This window comes from Poecilia mexicana, unplaced genomic scaffold (assembly GCF_051168715.1).
Source record: "Poecilia mexicana isolate PSO_F unplaced genomic scaffold, ASM5116871v1 scaffold_2, whole genome shotgun sequence".
NCBI lineage: Eukaryota > Metazoa > Chordata > Actinopteri > Cyprinodontiformes > Poeciliidae > Poecilia > Poecilia mexicana.
The window spans coordinates 4,143,017-4,169,438 of record NW_028263371.1 but is presented as its reverse complement, the minus strand read 5'-3'; the positions used below and the strand labels follow the sequence as shown (position 1 = coordinate 4,169,438).

The 26,422-nt window shown below is 37.1% G+C and overlaps 1 protein-coding gene across 1 annotated transcript; it reads right to left on the bottom strand.

The window, feature by feature from the left end:
- Positions 1-11,244: 11,244 nt before the first annotated feature.
- Positions 11,245-20,296, bottom strand: LOC148160336 (uncharacterized). Its single transcript, XM_088009159.1, has 7 exons — positions 18,392-20,296; positions 18,143-18,305; positions 17,860-18,052; positions 17,206-17,295; positions 13,662-13,767; positions 13,475-13,533; positions 11,245-13,393 (listed from the first exon to the last, which is right to left on the bottom strand). The coding sequence occupies exons 1-7, from the start codon at positions 18,495-18,497 to the stop codon at positions 11,294-11,296; spliced, it is 2,817 nt and encodes a 938-aa protein (XP_087865285.1). The 5' UTR covers positions 18,498-20,296; the 3' UTR covers positions 11,245-11,293.
- Between the last annotated feature and the right edge of the window lie 6,126 nt (positions 20,297-26,422).

Here is a 26,422-nt window from a genome sequence, read left to right as displayed (position 1 = left end):
AAAAACATAGATAATTAAGCAGCATAAAGGGTTTTTGGATCAAAAGTGTTGCTTATTTTGTTATGTAGTTTTTGATTAACTATAAACCCTGCTACTAACTTGATTAATATGTTTTAATCCAGTCCCACCACAGGACTGCAGGTTGCCGTAGTTAAGGTCAGTGTTCATGATTCAGAAGTGAGTTCTACAGTGAAAACCACAGCAGAAAAAAAAGATTTAAAAAATCTCACAATTGTTAAAAAGTTCATTAATGTGTGTGTGTGTGTGTGTGTGTACATGTGATCTGTTATGTCTGGCATAAAACTAACACGGCATTTTGCATAAAGAATAACCATAACTAAAGTCATAGGTTCTCATTGTGCACGGCTTAGTGGGCAATTACATTTTAAAATATTTTTTGTATTTAGTCAGGTTATTTTTGACCATTTTTTCTCCCACGATTCAAAACTTTTAAGTGACAAAGAACAAAAAAATAATCTTAAGGTGTATAATTTTGCTTATTTTTTTCTTCATGACCTTCCAAATGCAAACAAGCTCCTATGTATCACAAGTACTGCTAAAAAGTTCATGAAAAATAAAATGTTACTTTTAGTTATTTACTGATTGGTGAAAAAAAAAGAAGAAATCCAGAAATATCTGTGTCAACAAATGTCCTATTACATAGCAATTGGAAATAAAATCTCCTTGAGAGTTTCTAGTTGTGATTATCTGAAACAACACAATTATTGCTGCAACAATGAAAGAAAAGAGAATATCTTCTTGCCTATTGGTCGACTGGAATCGCCTCAAAATGACAGTCATCATGGCATAGCTGAGTCAAAACACTGTTCATGCAACTGCTTCAACAGTGAATCAACCGTTTGGGCAGCCTCGTCCAAACAGCTTGTCATTTACTCCCACAACTCGTCAGACATGCCAGTCACGCCAGTCACACCAGTAACACCCACAGACATACCTCCGTTTTATGGTTAATAACCACTTGTTCATCAGAGTCTTTCAAACCATCAAAGTAGCTCATGAAAAAAAAAATCAACATTAACTTGTTACAAATTTGATGAGAAATGTTGACGCTGTTTGAAGGGGAGCGTCTCAGAAACTGAAAAGTGTGGCACAGCCAAACGGAGCCAAAGGGGTAAATCTATAATAAAGACATCAAACAAGCTGAGAAAAAGCCGGGCGTTGGCAAATGAGGGGGTGTCTGCTGAACTTTAGGTTTTTTTCTAATTAATTTTTATGATTTTATTGGATCACCTCATTTGCACAGTCATTGGAAGACTAAAACCTAGCATGCAAGAATATTAAAATTGATGCTTTCTTGTTGAATTTGAAATTTCTGTAAATAATCACATTATATGCGAAGAGTAGCATTTCTGTCTGAACAGCTGCATTTTCTAAGCTTCAGAGCAGCCATCGCCTCGACTCCCCCACTCAGCTCCTTCAGACTAGCCAGCAGGAATTAGCAAACACCTGGTGGAACCGAGTATAGACGAGCCACATTGCAATGACTTCCTGAAGGCGGAGTTTCAGAGAGAGCAGAAGTTTCTTAAAGAGACAGAGGACCAATTTCATGGTGTTAAATCAGGAAGTAAGATTTCTTTCAAGTCATATTTGATATATGTATAATTTATAACTGAAATTGACCGTTACTTGATTATTCTATTAAATGGCACTTTCTGCCTGGAAACAAAAAATACTGACCGTTTAATGATTTGGTGCTAGATGAAAGGAGCATCTTGTTGTGGCCTAAGAGGTTTAGACTGCATTTCACCATTTCTGATTCATAATCGTTCATATTTAGTTGTACTTTGTTGGGGGTGAGGACTTGTGTTTGTTTACAATTTTGAAAAAAAAAAAAGTATTGTTAGTATTGCATCTTGAGGTAAAATATAACAGTGAATATAGCTTCTCAGGTTTGATATTTCTAAATATATAATCTAAAGTTACCCAATCTTTCAGTAAAACGACAGATAAACTTGCACTGGAATCATATTTGGACACGGGGCTGAGGAGGAGGAAGCTGTTTTCTTTCTTTCTTTATCGACAGCCCCAGGCTGTTTTCACTGATATTACACTTAAGCGACTTCCACGTCGGCTTCAGTCTCAGTTTAGTTGTTGCTTTTTAGATCAAGCATAACGGGTGATTCATGAGTCAATCACATCATCTGATGACTTGGAAGCAATAAATTGAAGGAACTTATAACTCACCACAAGCGTGATAACCAATTTTTAGAGACCTTGATGACACACACACACACATACACACACAGTCCACTCATAAGGTGAGGCCATGATGCTGGTTTTATGGGTCAGCTTGGTGGCCCAGTAAAATCCTGCGCTGCTGCAGTCAACAAACCTAAGGGAAGAATACGTTCAGCATCAATTTTGGATGACAAATTGTCGGGGCTTTCTGGTGCACAATGGAGAACTCTGAGCACGACGACGAAGAGCGACTCTGGTCACAAACAGCCCTCAATCATTGCCAGACTCACTGGAATCAATATGTTCTCATAACTCAGGGCCCCTGACCCTGACCACAGATTATTATTGGCCTCTGGAGACGTGGTATACACACACACACACACACGCACACACGCACACACACACACACACACACACACACACACATATATATATATGGTAAGATGCAGGCATTCTTCTGCATGCAAAGCTATTTTCTGTACTACTGTGAGCTATATCAAAAACCTTCAGTATTATTTAAACAGATATTGTCTGAACAAATAAGAATAATAAAAGAACTGTACAACTTTGTTATGCCTGTGACATAACTTTGTAATTACACACTTCATAAGCAGATGTGATTTAAAGTACTTAAAGAGAATCTCTACAAATGGCAGTAGGTAAAGATCAATATTAAAAAAACAAAAACAATACCATGTTCTCTTCAATAAGATGATAACAGGGTTTTAGGCTGGTGATAAAAATGTATGGGTGCCATCCAATTATCAAAATTAGTAAAGTTCTGTTGTATGTTCATATGTGTTTGTATTACTTTTAATAGAAATAAATATGCAAAAAAAAATTGAGAGAACGAAGTTGGTAATAAAGTAAAATCTCCAAATTGGGAGATGTATTGCTGTGTAATTATGTGCTAATTACAGTGAATACATAAAATGTGTCAGATTAATTAAAATGAGCTGGAAAGTATTGTAGCACTTATACGGCTGTACTTATTGATAGTAAAGCTGGAAAATCATAGTTATATAGGCATAACCAAACAATAAAGTCAAAAAGTCTACAGTAAGTATACTGAGTAATTTTTACATACATATATTAGCATTGTAGTTGCGCCAATGAATTTGTTGTTTTTATGTAAAACCATGACAAGCAAAGAAGCCAGAAATGGAGCTGCCATCTTTGCTTCCTTTATTGAACTGTAACATGACAGACAAACTTTCTTTTTAACAATTTACCATGATTTTAAGAAGTTAATTATCAGTCAGTTTAGTAAAGTAATGAAGTGACTTTTTATTGTTTTACCTGGTAACTTATTTACTGAAACACACATTTTGTCTCAGTTTGCATGTAATAATCACAAAGCCTGACTATTAAGTCTGTAATTAACCATTTTTGATTTGTTGCTGTAACATACAACCAAAATTAAGATACCAAAATTTAAGTTACATGCTATTATTAGCATTGTACTCTACATTTATTACCATGTTATTGTCTCATTGACCACATGTCTGCATAAAAGGTTTGATAAACACATGATTCTGTACAATTACAGCCGCAAGATACTTACCCAATTATTAGTGAGGTCCAGAGATGATATGTATCATTAGTGAGCTGTAACAGGTGGTGACACGAAAAAAAAAAAAATCTTTACGAAGGTAAAAACTAAATTTTATTTTCAACACCTGTTTGAGAAATATTCATATCCCAGGTGGTTAATTTTTTTTTTTTTTTGCAAAACCCACAAATGGTAATCCAGCAGTGTGTGTTGTGTTTGTTAACAGGTCAGGTGGCGCGCAGGACGGGAAATTAGTGTATTCCACAGAAATTGGGATCAAAAATGACTTTTATGCAAATGTGATTAAAGAAGGAAAGCTCTGACATTTATGCTCCAAAACCAAAGGAGTAATCACTTACAAAATTGAATATTTGTCTCTGATTTGATCCTTAATCACCTGCATTGATTGGAGCTGTTAATGTGTGTAGGTGTGTGTGTGTGTGCGCACGCGCGTGTGTGTGTGTGTGTTTGTGTGTGCGTAGGTCTCTTGAGGGCTCCTGCAAGCTAATTGATTGAAAACACCAAAGCAATGAGATTGTTAGCCACATGACGCAGCAGAAGCATCTATTTTTCTCAGTCTCCGTCTGTCTTTTAAATCAGATCCACTTGTTTGCTGTCATTTATTTATTATACCACCTTATTATTATTTATTTATTTATTTATTTTTTACCATTATCCATTTTAAAATACAGTTTGGAACGAAGACTCCCCCCCCCCCTCTACACAGGGTTGCTTTTTTGGGAAAGTAGAGCACTGAGGGGGGTGGGGTGGGGGGGGGCACATCAATTCATACTTCATCAATATGCATAAAAGTTAGATATTTTTTTTGCCATCTTTAAACAGTCATATGCTAACAGAAAGTGTCATGCACATAAAAATAGTAAGTATTATGATTCCCATAATTCAGATATACGCCTATATATATATATATATATATATATATATATATATATATATATATATATATATATATATATATATATATATATATATATGTTTTTTAAGACACATCTAGGGTTTTCTCATTGCTGCATTGATAAATAGATATAAAATGAAAGAGTTTCATTAGAAAACATTGGCGTCTACAGCTGCCGCTTAGGTAATAATGCTGAAATGACCCAGGAGAGACATTAACATGTTTTTTGCCAACGCTTGTTTCATTGTGGCGTATGAAAATAAAAGATGCCAGAGATCATCTTTGAAGTTTGACGCTTCCCCATGTGATGCAACACGGCGAGAAGGCAGTGCAACACGGAGGCACCGGTCTTGTACAAAATCGCTGTATGTAAGACACATGTAAATGTGGATTATTATCAAGATACAAAGTTGTTATTAAATCCACGTGAATGCATTCGTGTTCTACACAGAGTCTATACGTTTCCTCTGGTACCCGTGGAAGCTCACATCCTCCTTTTTACCAATTACTGCTCTCAATTTAGAAGCAGCAAACCGGGTTTCTGAGAATCATTAGGCCAGACTTTGAAGTGCTCATCCTTCCTCCTGTACACTCAGACTTACCGAGAGCCTGCTGACGGTCTCTGCTTCATGAAACCAGCAGCTTTACGTCAATGCAGGTCAACAAAACCGGAAACTTTCTAGTAAAATTGATCCTTTCGGGATGACAGATGAGGATCTGGATGTTCCTGTTGGGCAGGGGTCTCGTCGGGTCAAAGTGAAACGCTCCTGCAGACTAGCACCTGCAGGACATGATGTCATGGTTCAATGTTAAGTGAAGTGTGGGTGGAATCATGTAATGCTGATTTTCTAAACACTTTTTGGAAGTCTGTAAACTTTTAGATCAGAAATGTGATCAGTAATTTGAAAAAAAAAGTTCATTTTTCCACCTTAAATGCGATAAACAGTCTGAACAAAACAACTAAGAAATAAGCTAATCTGTAAAAACAACATATTAGCTCAGTTAACCTGTTTGCATGTGTGCATGATCCTCATTTAAATTTTTTTTAAAAGCAACTTTTAAAATTTCAGCCGTCACCCCCCCCCCCCTCCCGGGGAGGCGGGGGGTGGGGGGTGGGGGGGGGGAGGATTTATGCATTCGCATCCACCTGAATAATATATAGTTGTGACCCTGCCGACTGCAAAGCGTTTTCTTGGTGCAAAACTCCAACTATGTATCAGCGAAGAAACTCTGTCCCCGCAGTGACACATGGTGGAAACAACATCATGCTGAGACTGTTTTTTTTTTTTTTTCTATTTGCCAAAGATGCTGAAATTGAATCAAAATGTTTTTCTACCAAGTATTAGTTTTAAGGTGTGATCTCACAGAAGTTTTCCACAATGTAGAACAATAAAGGAGTTTTATTCTTATCAAAGTTTTGCTAGTTTGCACATTTTCTCCTTTTCTATTTCTCTGTTTCTCATTTGAATCACATGGGATACATTTTACATTTTGACTGAATCCTTTCTACCAAAGGCAGCTGTTGCTCATGTAAAGCTAAAAATCCCAGGACGACACATAGAGCATTACTTTGCACGGCTGTTTTACATTCACCTTTCAGGCCTATACTAAGTGGTCACTAAAGGAATTTCACATTGTCGTCTGGTAGAAAAACATCATCTCCAGAGGCTCCTATTATTATATCTGGAGAACTTAACGATGTTAACGTGATCAGAGCTGCTCATCCTGGACCAATCTACAGCTAATCAGATCACTGCTCGGTCCTCATGCTACCAGCTCAGTGGGAAAAGCTGGAAATGATGGAGGTAGTAGTAGGGTTACTGTACAGACATGTCCCAATTAAGGAACCTTAGACCAGTCGACGTCTGTACAGAGTACAGAACAAGAACGACACATTATCTCCATTGGAAATTAATAATAAAGTAAGGCATGATATGAGCTCAGGAAGATAATGAAAAGACTAAATTAAGCATACGACAATGTAGTAAAAAAGAGTAAATGTCTGCTAAAAAACTAAGAAATTTTAAGGTTAATCTCAGAGATTTTCTAGAAAAAATTTTGGAATTTGAAATGCTAAAAATGTTTGACATTTGGACATTTTCAGAGTTTCAGAAGTTGAAGATTTCTGACTTCTTTCTTTGTTCGAAACGCCGAAATTTCAAAATTTTGTCGAAGGCCAATATAAAGTCCGATTCACTGCAAACTACTGGATTCTCACCTACTTAAGAATATGCTGGCAAGATTACAAGCTGGTGTGACGATTGCAGGTCTTCTGGACCATAAACCTCTCTAAAGGATTGAAATAACATACAATTATTGTAACGACGTGCAGGTTTTTCATGACCTGCACGTCGTTGAATCAATTCAATTCAACTGAAACTTAACTATTTTACTCCCACAAATGTTCACTTTGCAAAATTTGCCCCCATCCACCTTCAGTTAACTCAGATCTCTTTCTTTATTTTGTCCCCATTCTTCTTTTCCATTTCTTCACACCTGTAACTAATCCTTGATTGCCATCTGTTTCCACCGAGTCTAAAATGTCTGCGCCATTGTTTTTGCCACTTCCCCTGTTCCGTTCTGGAGAGGCACAACACCACGAACGCCTGAGAGGCAGTCCTGATTTCATATCTGCTGGTGTTTCCCTTTGTTTATGTTTATGAAGGCTCATCATTTCATGCATCCTGTTAAAGTGTTATTCCTTCTCCCTGCCTCTCTCTGCGTGCGTGTGTGTGTGCCTGTGTGTGTGTGTGACAAATTTGTGTGCATCACTGTCATTCCACACCTGGTTGTCAGAAGTGGTTACTCAATGTCTGTGGCAGGCAGCTGATAATTAAAGCAGAGCTAGATAGACAGATGAGAGGGGCGCGCAATGAAAGGAAACATGTGAGCATCAAAACAAAAGAAGTGCACTGACTGTCTTCTGAGGGAGTGAGGCTCCGCGCGCTTGAGTTAAAGCGCCTTCGGTCCTAATTTTGCTCAGTTTTTGCAGAACCGTCTAATTTAGATGCCGTTTCTCTTCCCCCTGTGCAAATCCACCCACCTCTGTTGGCTCACATTATCTTTTTATTTTTACTTTTGTGTTTATGAAGCCACTGTCACACTTTTACCTGCACATTGTGAACCGAGTCAGGATTCCACATTCTACCAGATTCCCTTTCTATTTAGAAATAGAAAAGGCAGAGGGGAAAAAAAAATCAAATTTTTTCAGGTTTGATAATATGATGTGGAGGGAACATATTGAAGTTTGTGGGGTTAGAATTTCTTTTAGATAGCAGAAGGTCTACCAATGGACTCATCGGCTGGTGAGAAGTGAGATATTGTGTTTGGCTCTTGCAGTGATGGGGAAGCAAGAGGCACAAGTATAAAATGGGTGTCATATATACATATATATTTCCACAGATTCATCAGAGCCTCAGTGTCGGGGTTCTGCCATGTGTTGTAGTTTCTGAAGATGTTTTTCAACGAGAAGGTCTTCACAGGTTAGGAGGAAATAAGATCATGAACCAGTTTTTTCTGCACCAGAGTTTGTAAGAATTGGAAACGGCTTGACAATATTTCTGAAAAAAACAGTAGCAAAGCTTACAAGTGTTAGTTTTGGCCTTCAAATGTGAGCTGAGGATTGTTGTTGTTGCTGCTTTTTACATCTGATTTTGTTTTGAAACAAAAACTTTAATGAGACCTGGATTTTTTATCTGGTAGATGAAGAATAATAGACAAACAGGTAGCCACTAAGACATATAGCTAGATATCTAGACAGACTGCCAGGTAGCTATAGACAATATTTTTTTTTTCAGTTTTTTCAATTTATTGCTGCCATGCTGTAAGCTAACAGTGCTAACAGCCATATTACAATGTTAGGAATAACTTGTAACAAAAAGAAAAACACCCCTGAGAGAAGTTGTGTAGGTTTGTCTGTAGCAGGTTAATGGTAACGTGTCTCTAATGGTGCAATCATATTCAATAAATTAAGACATGCATTGCGATGAGGCTTGTTTGTCGAATAAAAAATGATAACCTTTTGAAAGGTATTCAACATACTTTTTGATTAAGCCCAAGTTTATGCATTAAAAATGTGTTTCTAATCGGTCTGATGTAATATTGTAATCATAAATGTCATGTTTTCATTAGCCGTAAGTGGAAACATCATCATAATTAACACAAATAAAGGCTTGAAGACGCCAGTATAATCTGTAGTTGATCTACATAATGTGTTTCACTCAGTGAAATGAGCCACTGAAATAAATAAACTTTTCAATAACAGTTTCATTTATTGAATAGGTCGGTACGCGTCAAGGCTCAACAAATTTCCCCCTAGAAAGCAGCGCAGTGCAGGGCTTCATGCTCTTCAGGTGAATCACAACAGCCATGTTTCACAGTGGATGCAATAACAACGAAGAGGCTTCTGAGCGCCCTGCAGGAAGCTCCACTTATGGTCAGACAGGACACCTTAACTGGGAGTTTAACTGTTGCTTTCAGCACACACACACACACACACACACACACACACGTATACAGGTATATGTGGTTTAGCCTGCCTTTTTCGCCAAACAGGCCCGGCGGTGGTTTAGATGGACTACCCTTTCCCAAGTAGCTAGAGCAACGGGAGATGGCTTAAAACACTGCAAAAAATCTGAAAAAAATTTAGCTCACTTTAGGTTTCAGATAGCAGCTACACAGCCTTTGTTTCAGCAATCTGACCACATGGTGGCTTATATGGACATCAGCATATTGTGGTTTATGAGAACAAAACAAAGTAATGTGAGGACTTTAAAGGGACAACTACGTCATATTTAAAAACCTGCTGATTAGCATAAACACACAACCTGACAGCATGAAGCATTAACAGAACATAATTTTATTAGGTAAATATGACCAAATAATTCAATTATTTTTCTTTAAAAAATAAAAATAAGCCTGAAATTGAAATGACCAAAGGAAAATAAATAAATAAAAAAATTTAAGTGTTGCAACAAAACATACAGAAAAGTAAAATTAGGGTGCAGAGTGTTACCAAGTATTCTGAATATAAATAAACAAGTAAAACAATGTTAAATTAAAATTCTGCCACTTTTTCCAATATTTTTTTTATGCTGGACAACAGAAAAATGCCTCACCATTAGAAAAAAAGCTTTTCTGCCTATTAACATGACTACATGAAAACAGCCTCTACATCACAGGACTTTACAGATAATATTTGATAGGCAACAAAAAAAATCAGTTTTAGTAGCATGAACAAAACAGAACCCTTTTGAATAAATGATTACTTAACATAAAATCTAGAGCTTTTTCTTTTGTGCCTGCCTTTTAGCAGTTATTCCACGGTTTCTCACAAAGTCCCTGATATTTTGTGCTGTTCTTTGAGCCAGCACAGGATCTTCAACCAACTTGCAGTGATTGCACTCATTTTTAGTGGCAAGTTTTCCTTTACCTATGTGAGCTTTAAAATGCCTCATAACAGCAGAAACCTCAGCACTTGACCATGGTTTTTTTGGTTGTCTTCTGGGTGCACCAGAGGAGGTCTCTGAAGGGAAAAAAAACGTAAAGAGAAAAATGACTAAAACAGTTTATTAAAATATAAAATGAAAAACATGCTACCTTTACACAGGATAACAACCTCACTACAAAGTTTAGAAGAATATTGTCCAATCATTAAAGTGAACTTTGTGAGAACAAACTACAGCTAAATGAAACCAGACAATGAAAAGTAATAAAGATGTAACAGTGACATCATTGCTATCAATGAAAATGGCTCTCCAAATTTGTAATTACCTTAACTACATTCTAACAGAGAGCCTTATTAGTGGCCAGTTGCATCAAGATGGCTGCTGGGGAAGCATGTTTGTAAGTTTGTCTACAATCAACTAACTGAAAAAGTGAACAGAAATTTGGAATACAAAGCTTCAAAAATGTGAAATTACTGGAAATTGAGTGGAGAAGAAAGACAATGAGAAATGTTCAAGCAGAAACAAAAGGAATCTTCCAAATGGAGGCATGTGGACAAAAACAAGTTGCTTCAGTTTAGGAGTTGGGATCAAAACACAGCGTTATTAGGAAACTTGACTTGCCTTCAACAGGAGGGACAGTTTTCTCTGTTGTCGATGACACTGCTCCCACTAAGACATACAACAGAAGTTAAAAAAACAGGTAGACAAAAAGTAATACCATCTTTGGATTCAAGTAACATACACAAATCATCCATATTCTTGCTTTGCTCAGGTTCCACAAGTTCCTCGGGTTCCACAGGTTCCTCGGGTTCCACAGGTTCCACAGATTCCTCGGGTTCCACAGATTCCTCGGGTTCCACAGATTCCTCGGGTTCCACAGATTCCTCGGGTTCCACAGAATCGCCACCATCTGAGTCACTTAAATCCTCCTTTTCTTCATCCTCACTTAGTTCTATTTCATCTGAAAGTCATTATTAGAATACTTTCTAAAGTGAATGCCATACATAAAATTATATCTAAGCACTACCAAAATGAGGCTTAAAACACGTTTGTATTTAGTAGTATTTTCTAACCTAGAGAATCACTATTGTAATATTTTCTAATAATAATCATTTATTTAAATTCATCAGTTTTATAAATATTGGTGATGTCAGACAAGTTATACTAATGGCAATAAGATCACAAAAAAAGAATTTCAGTATAACCTTCGATTTCAATGTCATCAAGGGATTTCCCTTGCAGGGTGGATATGTGTCCTTTCTCCATGGACAAAAGGAGCTTAGAAATCTTTGCCAGTTGTGTTGTTGGCACAGGTAAGCGATAAAATTCTCTGTGGACACGAATATCATGCCCCAGGAAGTCAGCCACCTGGTCAATTTCGTTATTTTTGAGGTTGAGGACTTGTGACAATGTGGCAACATGCTTCCTGAGTTGTGTGGACCTGAGGAACTCAGGATGCTTCGCCCCACATTGGCTTCCATAAACACGCAAACAGTCTTGGCCCCTGTAGTGACTTTGAGATCTTGGTCGGGCAAAAAGAAAGATGTTTGTGGAGCAAACACCACATTGCTCTCTTTTGCTGACCAGCAGAGTCAGAGCATCCACCACATCTGGAGAAAGGAGAACCGCAACTTTTCGACCTCTTTTTCCAATTATTTCAACACGACTGAAGTAGCTACAGAGCTTTTTTTCAACCTTGGACAGCCCAGCAGCAACATCTTCATGGAGCTTGGAGTCATCCCTCTGCTGGAAACCTCTGAGATGCATCTTTGAGACTTCTCCAGCTCGTCTTCGATTGAACACAATAACCTGTGCAAGAGTAACTTTTGCAAGTTCTGCATAATTCTGGGGACTGACCTCATCTTTCAAGTTAGAAAATGCATTTTCTCCAGATTTCTTAAGATACCTATGAAGACTCTGAACATCTTCTGTGAATGGTAAGGTTAATGGCTTATTGTATTTGTCATGACTCAAAGTGTTCAAGGCAGTATGTGACACTAACTCAGACCACTTGGATGTATACAGCTTTTTGAAAGTGTCTGTTGACTTAATCAGTTCTTCATCTTCTGCCATGAGCGCTCGGCAGTGGATAATGTCACTGATTTTGTGTAGTGTATGTCCCAGTTTTAGTGCAAGACTTGGTGTTTGGTATGAATGCTTTTCTTCATCAAAACCGCAGACAATCTTTACTGCCTGGACAACTCTTTGGAAGTTAGCAGGTTTCACAGCTTCCTCCAAGTTATGTACAGAGAATTCAGACCGTAGACATATTAACAGACGTCCAATTTCACGGAGCTTCTGTCGAATGTACTCATACTTGGTAGGGTCTTGTCCATGTCTGTTGTAGAGAGACTGGGCCAACTGAATAATGGTCAGGTCATTTCTCACAACTGTGGCTACATCATCCTGCTTCATGGGACCGAGGAGCTTCCAAACCCCACTTGAAATCTCCTGACAGAATGCGGACTCTTGAGCCATAGCAAAACCCAGTACTTTGGTTCTTCCAGGTCCTGGGTTCAAATCATTTTGTGGCTTACAGGGGCATCTTCTGACATGTCTCCATAGTTCCTTTCGAATATACATACCTTGGCAGTACATACAATGTATAAATGTTCCAGTCTTTGCTTTCGCTTTTGGCTTTCTCTTTACTTTCAACGATCCTTTCCCACTTTGTAAAACCTCAGAGTTATGTTTGAAGTTCCCCTTGTTTCTCATTTTCTCTAGAAGAACTTTGCGCTCTTTTGAGTCTTCTGGAAGGGAAAAAGCATAAGCAATTTCAGCATGTGTCTTGTGGGTTTTTAAATGGCGTGAAATTTTGCTCTGTGGTCTACCACATACAAAGCAGAAGTTCTTAACACCCATAATATGCTGTGAGGATTCCTGTTTGTGAGGCTCCTTTTGACTTTTTGGTTTATCGTTTGAGTCTTTTATAGACTTGGCTGGGCTGAATGTTTCAAGTGTGTCATCACCCATATCATCTGTGTGAAAAGGAGGCCAGATATTTGATGTGCTAGGTTCAACCACGGAACTTGAGTCTGGCAAGAATGACGTGAGATCGGGTATTGTTGGGTTTCCTTGAATTTGTCCAACTTTAGACTTGATGGCCTGAAAGGGGATGCTAACATCTGAGTCTTCATCAGTTTCTGCAGATTCTGAATTTGGTATGTAGTCCATATCAGACTCATGGTCATCATCTGACATTTCACATTGTTTGGAAGGTGATGTGTTGTCGTCATCTGATGAGGAGTGAGCCATGGAATATTTAAAAAGTTCTTTTGCCTGAAATTGTGGGAAATATAATTTATGTTATAATGGAGACTTACAAGGCAAAGCTAAAAAAAACCTTGTGTGGATATTCACCTGGGTTTTGTCATTTGTAATTTGTTTAAGGCAGTATGAATGCCAGACTTTTGAACAACCTGTGAAGAAATTTAAATGTAAAAAACACACAAGACAAAAAAAAATTCATGGTCGACAGTTCAACAAAGACATAGATCCTATTTGCAGCACTTTTTAATTCAAGGTACAAATTAACTAAATATCTTACCTTTACACTGGTAGCCAACCCACTTGAATGAAGAACAAGGACCAAAACACTGAATACACTTCTCCAAAGAAGATAATGTTGTGCACATCAGGTGATGTTTTTGACACTACAAGGAAAACATTAAACACATACACACACACACATATATATATTATATATAATATTATTGATATTTAAAGTATATTCAATATCGGATAATGAATGAGAAAATATTTAAAGAGGGTGCCAATCATAAAAAATAACTTTCCTGCAAACTTTGAAATTGTTGAATTAAAAATATTGTGTGGTAAAGACGCAGAGAAGACAAAATCTTTATATATATATATATTTTTTAAGTATGACAACATATAAAATTTTATTCTAATATATTCTGGGATGCCAAGTCAACGTTTGTCAGAGGTCAAACCAATATTAACAACCTCACTAGAACCAAAACAAATGTTTTTATCAATTCAATAACGCCAGGTCCCCATATACAATATGGTCCTCCTGTATCATATTGGGGCAGTTGACCATGAAACACACACATACACTCACTAAACTTACAAACTAAAAACCATGAGATGAGACTGTCCTTACAAACCAGTGTCTTTATAAACCACATGGCATTCAGGTCCACACACAAACACACTTAAGTAGAACAGGTTGGCTGACTGACATCATTTAGTTACACATTAATCATAAAATACCTCTGAATTGATTGGGAGTGGATCCAGAACTGAATCTGTCTCGTTTGAGACACTGGTTGTCATCTGATCCTGATCATTTTCAGCCCTGATCTGAAACAGAAAATAAATGCAAGTCGGCACCATACTACCTTTGACTTATTTACGGACATATCCTCAATTAAGTAATGGTGCCCTATGACAGCAAACACCCATGGAAGGTAACTAGTTTTAAATGCAGCCAAAATGTTTGGTAAAGTCAAATTAAAAACCCAACTTCTGTACCTGTTCTGTGTTGTCAGTTGTAGAAGTTGAATGAGTACAGTCAGGATTTTGAGACATTTCTTTCTCCAACTCCTGTGAAAAAGAAGAAAGAGATTATTTTTTCCCCACAGAATATTTTCTGTGATATAGCAGAGAAAATAGCTTGATTGTTGACCCAAGTGTTTTGAATTCTGGAAGCAGCTTGACAGTCGAACACTAAGAAACAAGGTGAATGATAGCAAACTTTAACAAATATTCAAAATGTTATAATTTCAGCAGCACTGACCAAATTGAAGCCTGATTCCATGGTTAAATTAAAGTAAATTTCACCAAAATGTAATGTGTTTTCTTTAACTTTTAAGAAATTTAAATCTTTATTCTCCCAATATTTTCTGAGATGCCAAGTCAACATTTGTCAGAGGTCAAACCAATATTAACAACCTCACAAGAACCAAAACAAATGTTTTTATCAATTCAATAACGCCAGGTCCCCATATACAATATGGTCCTCCTGTATCACATTGGGGCAGTTGACCATGAAACACACACATACACTCACTGAACTTACAAACTAAAAACCATGAGATGAGACTGTCCTTACAAACCAATGTCTTTATAAACCACATGGCATTCAGGTCCACACACAGACACACTTAAATAGAACAGGTTGGCTGACTGACATCATTTAGCTACACATTAATGAGAAAATACCTCTGAATTGATGGGGAGTGAATTCAGGACTGGATCTGTCTCGTTTGGGACACTGGTTGTCATCTGATCCTGGTAATTTTCAGCCCTGATCTGAAACAGAAAATAAATGCAAGTCGGCACCATACTACCTTTGACTTATTTATGGACATATCCTCAATTAAGTGATGGTGCCCTATGACAGCAAACACCCATGAAAGTAAACTAGTTTTAAATCCAGCCAAAATGTTTGGTAAAGTCAAAATAAAAACCCAACTTCTGTACCTGTTCTGTGTTGTCAGTTGTAGAAGTTGAATGAGTACAGTCAGGTCTTTGAGACATTTCTTTCTCCAACTCCTGTGAAAAAGATAAAAGATTGTCTATTTTTTCCTCACAGAAGATTTTCTGTGACTTAGCAGAGAAAATAGTCTGATTGTTGACTTAATTGTTTTGAATTCTGGAAACAGCGTAAAAGATGAATGTTAAACACAATGAATGATGGCAAATTTTAACAGATAGTCAAAATACTACAATTTCACAAGCATTGACCAAATTGAAGTCTGATTCTGTTGTGAAATTCAAATAAATTCACCAAAAATGTAATGTATTTTCTTTAACTTTTAAGAAATTTAAATCTTTTCTCTCCCAATATTTTCTGAGATGCCAAGTTAACGTTTGTCAGAGGTCAAACCAAAATTAACAACCTCACAAGAACCAAAACAAATGTTTTTATCAATTCAATAACGCCAGGTCCCCATATACAATATGGTCCTCCTGTATCACATTGGGGCAGTTGACCATGAAACACACACATACACTCACTGAACTTACAAACTAAAAACCATGAGATGAGACTGTCCTTACAAACCAATGTCTTTATAAACCACATGGCATTCAGGTCCACACACAGACACACTTAAATAGAACAGGTTGGCTGACTGACATCATTTAGCTACACATTAATTATAAAATACCTCTGAATTGATGGGGAGTGAATCCAGGACTGAATCTGTCTCATTTGGGACACTGGTTGTCATCTGATCCTGGTCATTTTCAGCTCTGATCTGAAACAGAAAATAAATACAAGTCGGCACCATATTGCCTTTGACTTATTTACGGAAATATCCTCAATAAAGTAATGGTGCCCTATGACAGCAAACACCCATGAAAGGTAACTAGTTTTAAATCCAGCCAAAACGTTTGGTAAAGTCAAATTAAATAAAAAAAATTCTGTACCTGTTCTGTGTTGTCAGTTGTAGAAGTTGAATGAGTATAGTCAGGACTTTGAGACATTTCTTTCTCCAATTCCTGTGAAAAAGAAGAAAGATTGATTATTTTTTCCCCACAGAAGATTTTCTGTGATATAGCAGAGAAAATAGCTTGAAGGTTGACCCAAGTGTTTTGAATTCTGGAATCAGTTTGACAGTCGAACACTAAGAAACAAGTTGAATGATAGCAAACTTTAACAAATATTCAAAATGTTATAATTTCAGCAGCACTGACCAAATTGAAGTCTGATTCCATGGTTAAATTAAAGTAAATTTAACCAAAATGTAATGTATTTTCTTTAACTTTTAAGAAATTTAAATCTTTTCTCTCCCAATATTTTCTGAGATGCCAAGTCAACGTTTGTCAGAGGTCAAACCAAAATTAACAACCTCACAAGAACCAAAACAAATGTTTTTATCAATTCAATAACTCCAGGTCCCCATATACAATATGGTCCTCCTGTATCACATTGGGGCAGTTGACCATGAAACACACACATACACTCACTGAACTTACAAACTAAAAACCATGAGATGAGACTGTCCTTACAAACCAATGTCTTTATAAACCACATGGCATTCAGGTCCACACACAGACACACTTAAATAGAACAGGTTGGCTGACTGACATCATTTAGCTACACATTAATGAGAAAATACCTCTGAATTGATGGGGAGTGAATTCAGGACTGGATCTGTCTCGTTTGGGACACTGGTTGTCATCTGATCCTGGTCATTTTCAGCTCTGACCTGAAACAGAAAATAAATACAAGTCAACACCATATTCCCTTTGACTTATTTACGGAGATATCCTCAATAAAGTAATGGTGCTCTATGAGAGCAAACACCCATGAAAGGAAACTAGTTTTACATCCAGCCAAAATGTTTGGTAAAGTCAAAATAAAAACCCAACTTCTGTACCTGTTCTGTGTTGTCAGTTCTAGAAGTTGAATGAGTACAGTCAGGACTTTGAGACATTTCTTTCTCCAACTCCTGTGAAAAAGAAGAAAGACTGATTATTTTTCCCCACAGAAGAATTTCTCTGATGTAGCAGAGAAAATAGTCTGATAGTCTGATGGTTGACTTAAGTATTTCGAATTCTGGAAACGGCGTAAATACTATCATACTGTAATTATTTATTATACATTTGCGGGAAACTGGTTAATTTGCACAGCAATGTCTTGTACAGTAAGCCATCTATTGTTGTGAAAAGAATGGTAAAACAAAGAAGGTTCAGGTTGTAAATCATCATTATTAGCGCATTTCTTAAATGAACATGGTGTTAAGATTCATAAATTTTGATTTTTTTAGTACCTTGAGTCGCCATGGCCAGTCTGAGTCCCCATAATTGTACGTAATCTCTTCTCCCTGATTGATATCTCGAGTTGCAAATAAACACAAATGTGGCTTCTGTTGCACGGTCAGATACTTCATTTTGGCATTTGGGCTGATATTGTCATCGTTTATAAGCCTTCCAAGAGAGCCATCTTCTTTTGCTGCATCAACACTGCAAATATATAACATTGCATTTTAAATATAAACACATTCATTTACATATATGCCATTCTAATTAGACTTCTGATACAAACATACTCACCACCAGAGTTTTCCATTAAAGTAGAATTCAAACAAGAAAACTTTAAGGTTGTCATGGTAAATTTTCTGTCTCCTCTCACATTCCTCTTTACTTATCAGTTCACCTCGATACTCACACAGAAAGTCTCCTTTCTGAAAAGAGGTTGTGGCAAAAATACCACGGCCTAATGAAGAAAGCAAAAATAATAGTAGAGTAAACAATGTATAAAGGCTTGACTGTAATTAAACCACCCCCCAAAAATACCCATACCTTTAAAGGCATTGATGTACTTGACGTCAAGCCCCACTTTGTCCGTTTTGGTATCAATATAATATTTGGCATCTTCCTTCGGTTTTATGCGTCTTCGCCTCTGCATGTTTTACTGGCATGTATGAAAAGTTATAACAGTCAAATAAGGAATTACAGGCTTCTTTGTAATTCCTACAAGCTTTAAAGCTAAAAATTAAATTATCACTATGGAAACATGTTATACATTCAAGACACATACCTCAGATAAAACACCAACACTATAATGTATTTAATCACTGATTTAAAAAGTGCTTTACCATCTACAAATAGTTCATACAATGATCAGTGTTCAATATGTTGAGGTTCAGCCAGTAGTACAGCCTTACAAGAACACTTGAGCCATAATTTAAGGAAAAAGGGTAGTTTTTTGCACAAATTAATTTTGTTAATCTTTTAAATATTTTAGTCAGTCCTCCAGGTACAATCTCCTCCAACTTTTAAATGCATCCCTGCTTCAACACACCTAAATCAAATAATGGGTCAGAAATCTGGAGAATTTGGTTGCATGTGAGGTTATTCAGCTAATTAAGGTACAAATACACATTTAAAAATTGAAGGACGCCTATATTTGCCTGAATTTGAGGACTCCTGGTTTACACTTTCAGCATTTAAGTTGCTGAAGTCAGCAAAGTGATTACAGTACACAGCTTTAAAGCCATCGGTGCACCTGCCCTATTGCATCCATTTATTCAAACATTCAACCATTAGTGCTTTTCTAAAAGATAAACAAGTTTCACAGAAACCTGTGGGTTTACTTCTTATTAATTTCCTGCTGCTCTTCAGCAGGACCGAAGGCAATCAAGCTTAACGAGCTTAACAAGCAGAACGTCACTATGCAAATAGCTAACATAAAGCAAGCAGTTTGCCAATATCGTTAAATATAATGATGACAACCTTAGTCTATCACCCAGCTTTTACCACCGAAAGCTAGGTGGTACCTGTTTGGGGTATGGTACCACACAGATACCATCTACTCCAGACATCGTCAACTTGTCAAACACGTTTCGTCTAGCTACAAGGCTAGCTCTCCTAGCCAAGCTAGTCTCTTACTTTAAAACACTCGGAATAAAAACTATACTGCTTCAGGTAGGTCTTTTCAGTCATAAAAGTATACATATCTAAGTTACTTGATGTAAATATCCAAAATAAGTTGGTTAGCTTTCATGTCACCTAAATTAAAATCTAAAATAATTAATTTTGCTCAAAATTCTTCATTACATTTGCAGTTATTTACTTGCAAATAACTTTATCTAGGCAAAATGTATTTTTAATTTACAATTTATCCTTACCTGTGCACAGTTATTCCACCAACACGTCCATATTGAGAGGTGCGGCTTCAAATGGGGATTTAATTTTTAAAAACCTGGCGTCCGGGACTGTTTGGTAATCAGACACGCCCACAAGATTTTTCCAGCCAATCAGATGATGACCGGCTAAAAGCGCGCGTAGTGTATGAAAAATGTGTGTAAAAGTGCAATTCATACACACCGCCACATGAAATCAGGCAGCGCTGTGTTATACACTGGAATACACAAATCTCAGGTCACATGGTATAAAAGGACAATTAAAGAAAGTGAGATATCACGCTGTTTATTCACTGAAAAGTACAAATACATGGTCCACATCATGCAAAAACTGGCATAGTTCCTATAAAACTTTAGATTTATGAGAAAAAGTGTTGTTTAGATACTCAAAATTTAAAATACACTCCTTGATTTATGAGGACATCAGCATTGTCCTTGTATTACCCTTAGGTCCGCGTAACGTAAGTGCGTATTCAGGTCAAAAGGCAGGCTAAACCATGTATACCAACACACACACACACACACACACACACACACACACACACACACACACACACACACACACACAGTGTGGTCATACAAATCTAGAGATTTAGAGACATTTACATTTAAACTTTCCAAGCACAATGGATCTGATTATTACTGATTCTTAAGGTTTATTTGAACTATGCAGTCAAAAGAATTTTGTTGAATTGTTCGACTGACTTTAGCTGGTTTGATAAATCCAGCGGTCTGTGATCCCTCAGCAGGTCAAGACCAGTGAGTTAGTGTGAGCTCTTTCCAGTCATGATCTGTGAAGACTGTGAAAGTAGTGAAGCGTGACCTCGACTTAAAGCTCGCTTCATGTTGTTGTGAGTTCATGTCAACACTTGAACAATCTTTGAATTTTACTGCTCGTTTTGTCTCTCTGCTCCGAGTTTACTGAGTTTTACTTCATATAGAGTACTTGATCATTTCTCTCATCCACTCGAATTCCCATCCTCCCTTGCATTTCTCTGCTTTGGTCATTGTGCTAGTTTCCAACATGTACTGCTCCTGTGGTTGTTTGGCCATTTGACCTAATATGGAGAGATTGAACAAAAGAAACTTATGAAGGGATTGTCCCTCGGGAGACGAGCAACAGGGCCAGAGCAGGTGGATAAACTCACAGTCACTCAGGTCTCCATTGATGTAAGACTTTGGATTGATGTGACAGAATGGATTTACTGGCTGCATTTCCGAGAGGGAGAAATTTGTATTTCATTTTGTCTGTTTAGTTAGACCACATAAAAGCAACATAATTATCGAGCCCAGTGTTTCTCCTTGACTCAATGCAATGAAATGTAAATGGATTTTTGTTTTACTTTCTGTCCAAAAAGCCTTCATTTCTTGTCATGGCTGATAAAACATGTTTTCCTGCATTTGTAAACAGAGTTTGTTTTGGCATTCCCTCTCATGATGGAAAGCGTTTGAGAATGAACGTACAGTCTGCTTAATAGTTTAAGTGTTTGAAAAGGATCTGAATCCATAAATCCGGCCCACAGATCTCTGAGTAGCACTGGCCCATAAAATAGAGAATTATAGTGAACACTTTGAAAAAATGTTGTCTTAAAACACCAGATGGTTGTAGAATCACTGTAATGTGTCTCTCAAAATGTCAACAAGTTCCTCTTTGCATGCTTTGATCGACTTTCATCTAATTAGGAAAAAAGTCAAACAGGTAACGATCATATCATTCTCAGGCGACGGACATTTCGCTCTTTTGCCATTTTGTACTTTTGCTCTTTTGCCATTTTGTACCTAACATTTTCAGAAGCGTTTAAAAGTAGCCATCTTGGAAGTTTTGTACTATTCCTGTCAGATGCTACTTGATGTTTTGTACCTGATTGGAATTAAATTAATATTTCAGATAACAGGGACATTGAATTTTGTTAGTGATGACCAAACATAACAGATTATTTTTTAATGTTTTTTTTTTTTTTTTTTTACTTTTTCTTCTTTCATTTCTTTTAATTTTTGATATTTAAAATTGGTGAAGTAAAAAGAATAAAAATGAACTGGAGAATGGCCTTACAGCATGATTAGTTTGGTTAAGTTTGTTGTAAAGTTCCAGGTAAATTATAGAACAGCAGTCACAAAAGGCCCAACAAGTTAAGTTGGCCTCATGATGCGTTTTTCTTTCTTTGAGAATTTTCCCATCAGTACAGAGAAACTCCCATTTGTCAGTCATGAGGTAAAAAGAGCGTCTTGTTTTATGTAAAACATAATATGAAATTTTATGCACACCCACATAATAATCAATGGCTTTTGCGTAGTTCCACTCCCACAAATACTGATGCAGCGAGCCCTAGCAGAGGCGTTTGAATGTCAAATATGATTCAATTTAATCTGGTGCAAGAACTTGCAAATGGCTCATCAGAACTGTCAAACGATTTTCATTCCAGGATATGGATATTTTATTGAGGGAAAACAACAGGCAAATATGTAGCCCTATGCTTAGAAAACGAAATGCTTAAGCCTTAGATGCTTTTAATTACATTTGTTATGTTTAGCATACAAAATGTAGGTAAGGTTGATGTTGATAGGATGGAAGTTGTCGAGCTGAAGGAGACCTTTAGAGCTTTGTTGTCTTTGAGAAGATTTTTCTCTGAAAAAGCAGACATGTACCAAGCCAAAAGTCTGGCTGAGGAGTTTGGAAAGGTGATGGAAAAGGAAAAGAACTTAAAGTTTGCTCAGAAATGGGATCTGGTCACCATGGATTCCATGGACAATACGAATAATGAAGGTAATCGGGGTAGATGAGATTTGCCCAAGATGCCGAAGAGTCTGAAAATGATTGGATTGTTGTGGTAGACGCGTCTTTAATATTATAGGAGTAGGAAAAAACCTGTGAAGCACCAAGCCGAGGTGGTGGTCTCGGTTTTTAATAAGGGGACTTGAGATCCTTTTTCAAGTGTATTTATTGTAATTTGTTTGAGTTGTAGAAAATTTACCACTTTCAATTCAAACAAAATCTGTAAATGTATGTGAAGCAAAACTTTCCATTTGTGTTGCCATCATTTTTAAGGTTTTGCCCGGATTTATGAAATCAAACAATGTCAGCGTCAGAGTTTATGATGCTAAGACTTTCATTTGTGCTTCTTTTGTTTTGAAGATATTCATGAAAGTTTAAAGGTCAAAAGTTCAACCTGCCCCTCCGCTTTACCCAAATCAAACAAAATTGGCGTCCGAAGTTTGTTCTACTCTTTGTGTGAAAATGTTGAACGTAGTTGACCGACAACAAATTTCTTTGATTTTGTAAATGTGGGAGGGGCTGGCTGACCTTCTGTGACCTCCACAAACTTTTACTAGCATCTTAAAATGATAGCAGCACAAACATTTGACATCAGTTTTGCTTGATTTCAAGAAGGTGGAATTCCAATAACTGGAATACTGGAGAACGTATTCCAGTTACTGAGGGATCACGCTTCACAGTGTATTCTGGTCTGCTCTGAAAGGAGGCGCTGACTGGTTTTCAAACATTTCAGGGGTATTAAAACAGTGGAGCAAATCTTTACCCTTGTAGATTTACTAACAGGTTGGTGGGAGTTGCTGCCGTCTGGTCCGGGTGTGTTTTGTAGTTCTGGAAAAATCTAAACTGGGATCTGGTCACTCAGTTGTTTTCTGAGGGCTGCTTTGGGAATATGTGGCTGCTTTGAATTACTTTCCTTGCATTAGAAAAGCAGGAAGGTCTGGATTCTCGGCAGAAAGTCAGTCTTGCTTCCAATGCAAGTTGGACTCCATGTTACCGATTCTGTTCGTCCAGTTCATGCACAGGACCTCAAGGTGCAACCATGTTGTTATCTGTAGTAATGTGGGTGCTGCTCTGGCTTATCATGGTGAAATAAAAATATCCATACTTTGAAGAAATTGTTTTAAATGCTACATCTACAAATCAAATCTCATCAGTGGTCGTTAGAACGAGATCCCGTAACTCAACACCTGAGATTAGCTTCTTCCACCAGGTGGTTGGACTAGAGAGAGGGGGAGAAGCACCAACACTAAACACTTAGTGTGCTTAAATATTGCATTATCAATCAAATCAATGTACTTTTTATCTGTTTACTGCTAAATTATATCAATCAGTTCCTCTGGTTTCTTGAGAATTATCATGGAAATTCACGCAAAATCAACAATTCATCACACTTTTTTCGCATTAATACTTAATCAGTAGTATATTGCAGATTTTCCACAAAAATGGTCAAAAACTTTCCTACTTTTACTAATCGGCTGCCTCAGCCTTACTGGATGTCAGATTATAGTCCACGATCTAAACGGCGAGTAACAAATGTCGCATTTGCCATCATAAATAAGTGCAAATATCGCAAATGTTTCCTAATTAGTACCACAAACACTCTGATTCTTAGCGCAAAAAAAATCACAGAAAGTATCACGAAATCCTGGAGGAACTGAAAAGATGTTCAATCTTATCATTTACTTTTAAGAATTAATTGATTTTCTTTTTTTATTATTTATGAAAAGGTTTTATCAATATATTCTGACACAACCGGCCCTTTAAGAGCATTCATGATCTTATTTCACCCAAAGCAAAATATGAGCTGGACTCTCCTGCTCTAATCCTGAAGGATTTCCTGAATGTGTGAGGGATTTTCCACAACTGGGAAGTTATGGATGAGTTAATGGATTTTTTATGTTTCCTTTAATTTTATTTCAATATTATCTTATGTTTTCCTTAGAAAAGTCCCAAAATGTTTATTTAAAATAATAATAATAATGATAAAAAGCGTGTGGCCCTTGTCAGTTGATTAACCTGAAAAAGGAGGTACTACTTCACAACACAAGTGCGCCTCATTAACCAGCTCGTGTTTCAGGCTCAGACATTTTTTTGTTCCACGTCCAAAATAAGAGTGAGGCTTATGCAAATACTTTCGAAAATGTAATCACTTGTGTGAGGTATTTTCTTTTCTTTTGTTTATCAAATCCACCCTTTTCTTTTTTATGTGATTATTATTTTGTTGTTCGGCGTGTGTAATCTCCATCTGTTTGTTCCCTCCCCCATACCTACTGCCAGCTACGTATTTTCTTTTTTTTTCTTTGGCATGTTCAGCTCTGTTTTATTGGTCGTCCAGTGTAATATCCCTAAGCAATGCCAGAAGGGGTTTTTAACAATACAAAACTATGCAAGATAAAAGAACCCCAGGCATAAATAAGCTTGCATATTTTTTTTAAACATATATTTATTGATTTTAACAAGAGAACAAGAAACATACATATATTCACTTACAAATACTTGAAATGTAGACCTAGACCAGACAAAAACCAAAAGGACATACCGTGCTTCCTCGAAAGTAAGACAGTGTCTTACTTTCTTTTTATCCCCAAAAGCCCCACTATGTCTTACTTTCGGGGTATGTATTAGAAAAAATTGTCGAATTTCTTGTTTTAACCATAAAACGCGGAAGTGGGCAGGAGGCGGCGCTCATTAAGATCAGAGGGAGGTGGCAGATGCGGCGACGTATGGAGAGGGGGACGGTGCGGACGTGGGCAGGAGGCGGCGCGCAGCTAGATGAGAGGTGTTTCCCCGAAAAGTAAGACATATGTCTTACTTTCGGGGTACGGCTTATATTAGCCGACCCCCCTGAAACCCCCGTTACGTCTTACAATCGGGGGTGTCTTACTATCGGGGAAACACGGTACATACAGGGGAGGGGAATAGATAAATAATAATAATTAAAAAAGGGGGTTTGCAGCAGACCCTCAATAGATCAACCAACGTAAACATCTGTTTGACTCACCATATGACCTTATAACCAGTACTTTTTCCACCCATTGAGTTGGATATCATTTTGGCACAGCCAAGTGTAAAAGACAGACCAGATTACCCAAAATTTATCAAGCTTGTTCTTAGTAAAATAGCTGATTTTCTCAAGTGCAAAGTAGAACATCATTTGTGTGGTCCATTGTGAAATTCCACATAATGTCCCATTCTTCCAAGAGAGTGCAATGCAGAATTTAGCTTCCAAAAAGGAGACATTAAGTAAGGATCTCAAGTTGTTTGGGATAACAAAGTCTTCAGGATAAATATTCAAGATGCACATTTTAGGATTCAAAGGAACCTTTTTACCAATCATCTGACCAATCACAATCAATACATCCTTCCAAATAGCCAACACTCGAGGACACACCCACATACAATGAAATAAAGAACCTCTTTGGGAAGTACATTTAATGAAAGTGTCAGGAATATTAAGGTTAACATGATGCAATTTAACTGGAGTGATGTATTGCCTAGTCAACCATTTGTATTGTAATAATTTGGAATTTGTGTTAGCAGTAGAAGTGTGCCGATCGATCGGCCACCGATCATAATCGGTCATAAGGCAGATATAAAAGGGACAGTCTCAATCTAGGACGTTTGCCGTTCCAAATGAAGCTGGTAAAAGTTTTATTTATCTCCTTAAAGAAAGAGGGGTAGGAAAAATGGAACTGATTGGAAAACGTATAAAAATTTTGGCAGTATTGTCATTTTTATAATATTGACGCAACCTATTAAGGAAATGGGTAGTCTGGACCATCTTTCTATTAACTGCATAACTGATTCTGTAAGGCGGTTATAATTAGTTGGAATGATATTGTTTATTGTAGGGGTGACTTTAACACCTATAAAGGTAAATCCTTGTTTTGACGCTACATATGGAGTTGAAACTGG

What these genes read in the sequence shown, in the direction of transcription:
- LOC148160336 (XM_088009159.1), bottom strand. Translation starts at nt 18,497, where the DNA reads ATGCAGAGGCGAAGACGCATAAAACCGAAGGAAGATGCCAAATATTAT. An exon ending in GTACATCAATGCCTTTAAAG is followed by an intron (nt 18,306 to 18,391) that starts GTATGGGTATTT and finishes TTTCTTCATTAG; the next exon opens with GCCGTGGTATTTTTGCCACA. An exon ending in GGTTGGCTACCAGTGTAAAG is followed by an intron (nt 13,534 to 13,661) that starts GTAAGATATTTA and finishes ATTTCTTCACAG; the next exon opens with GTTGTTCAAAAGTCTGGCAT.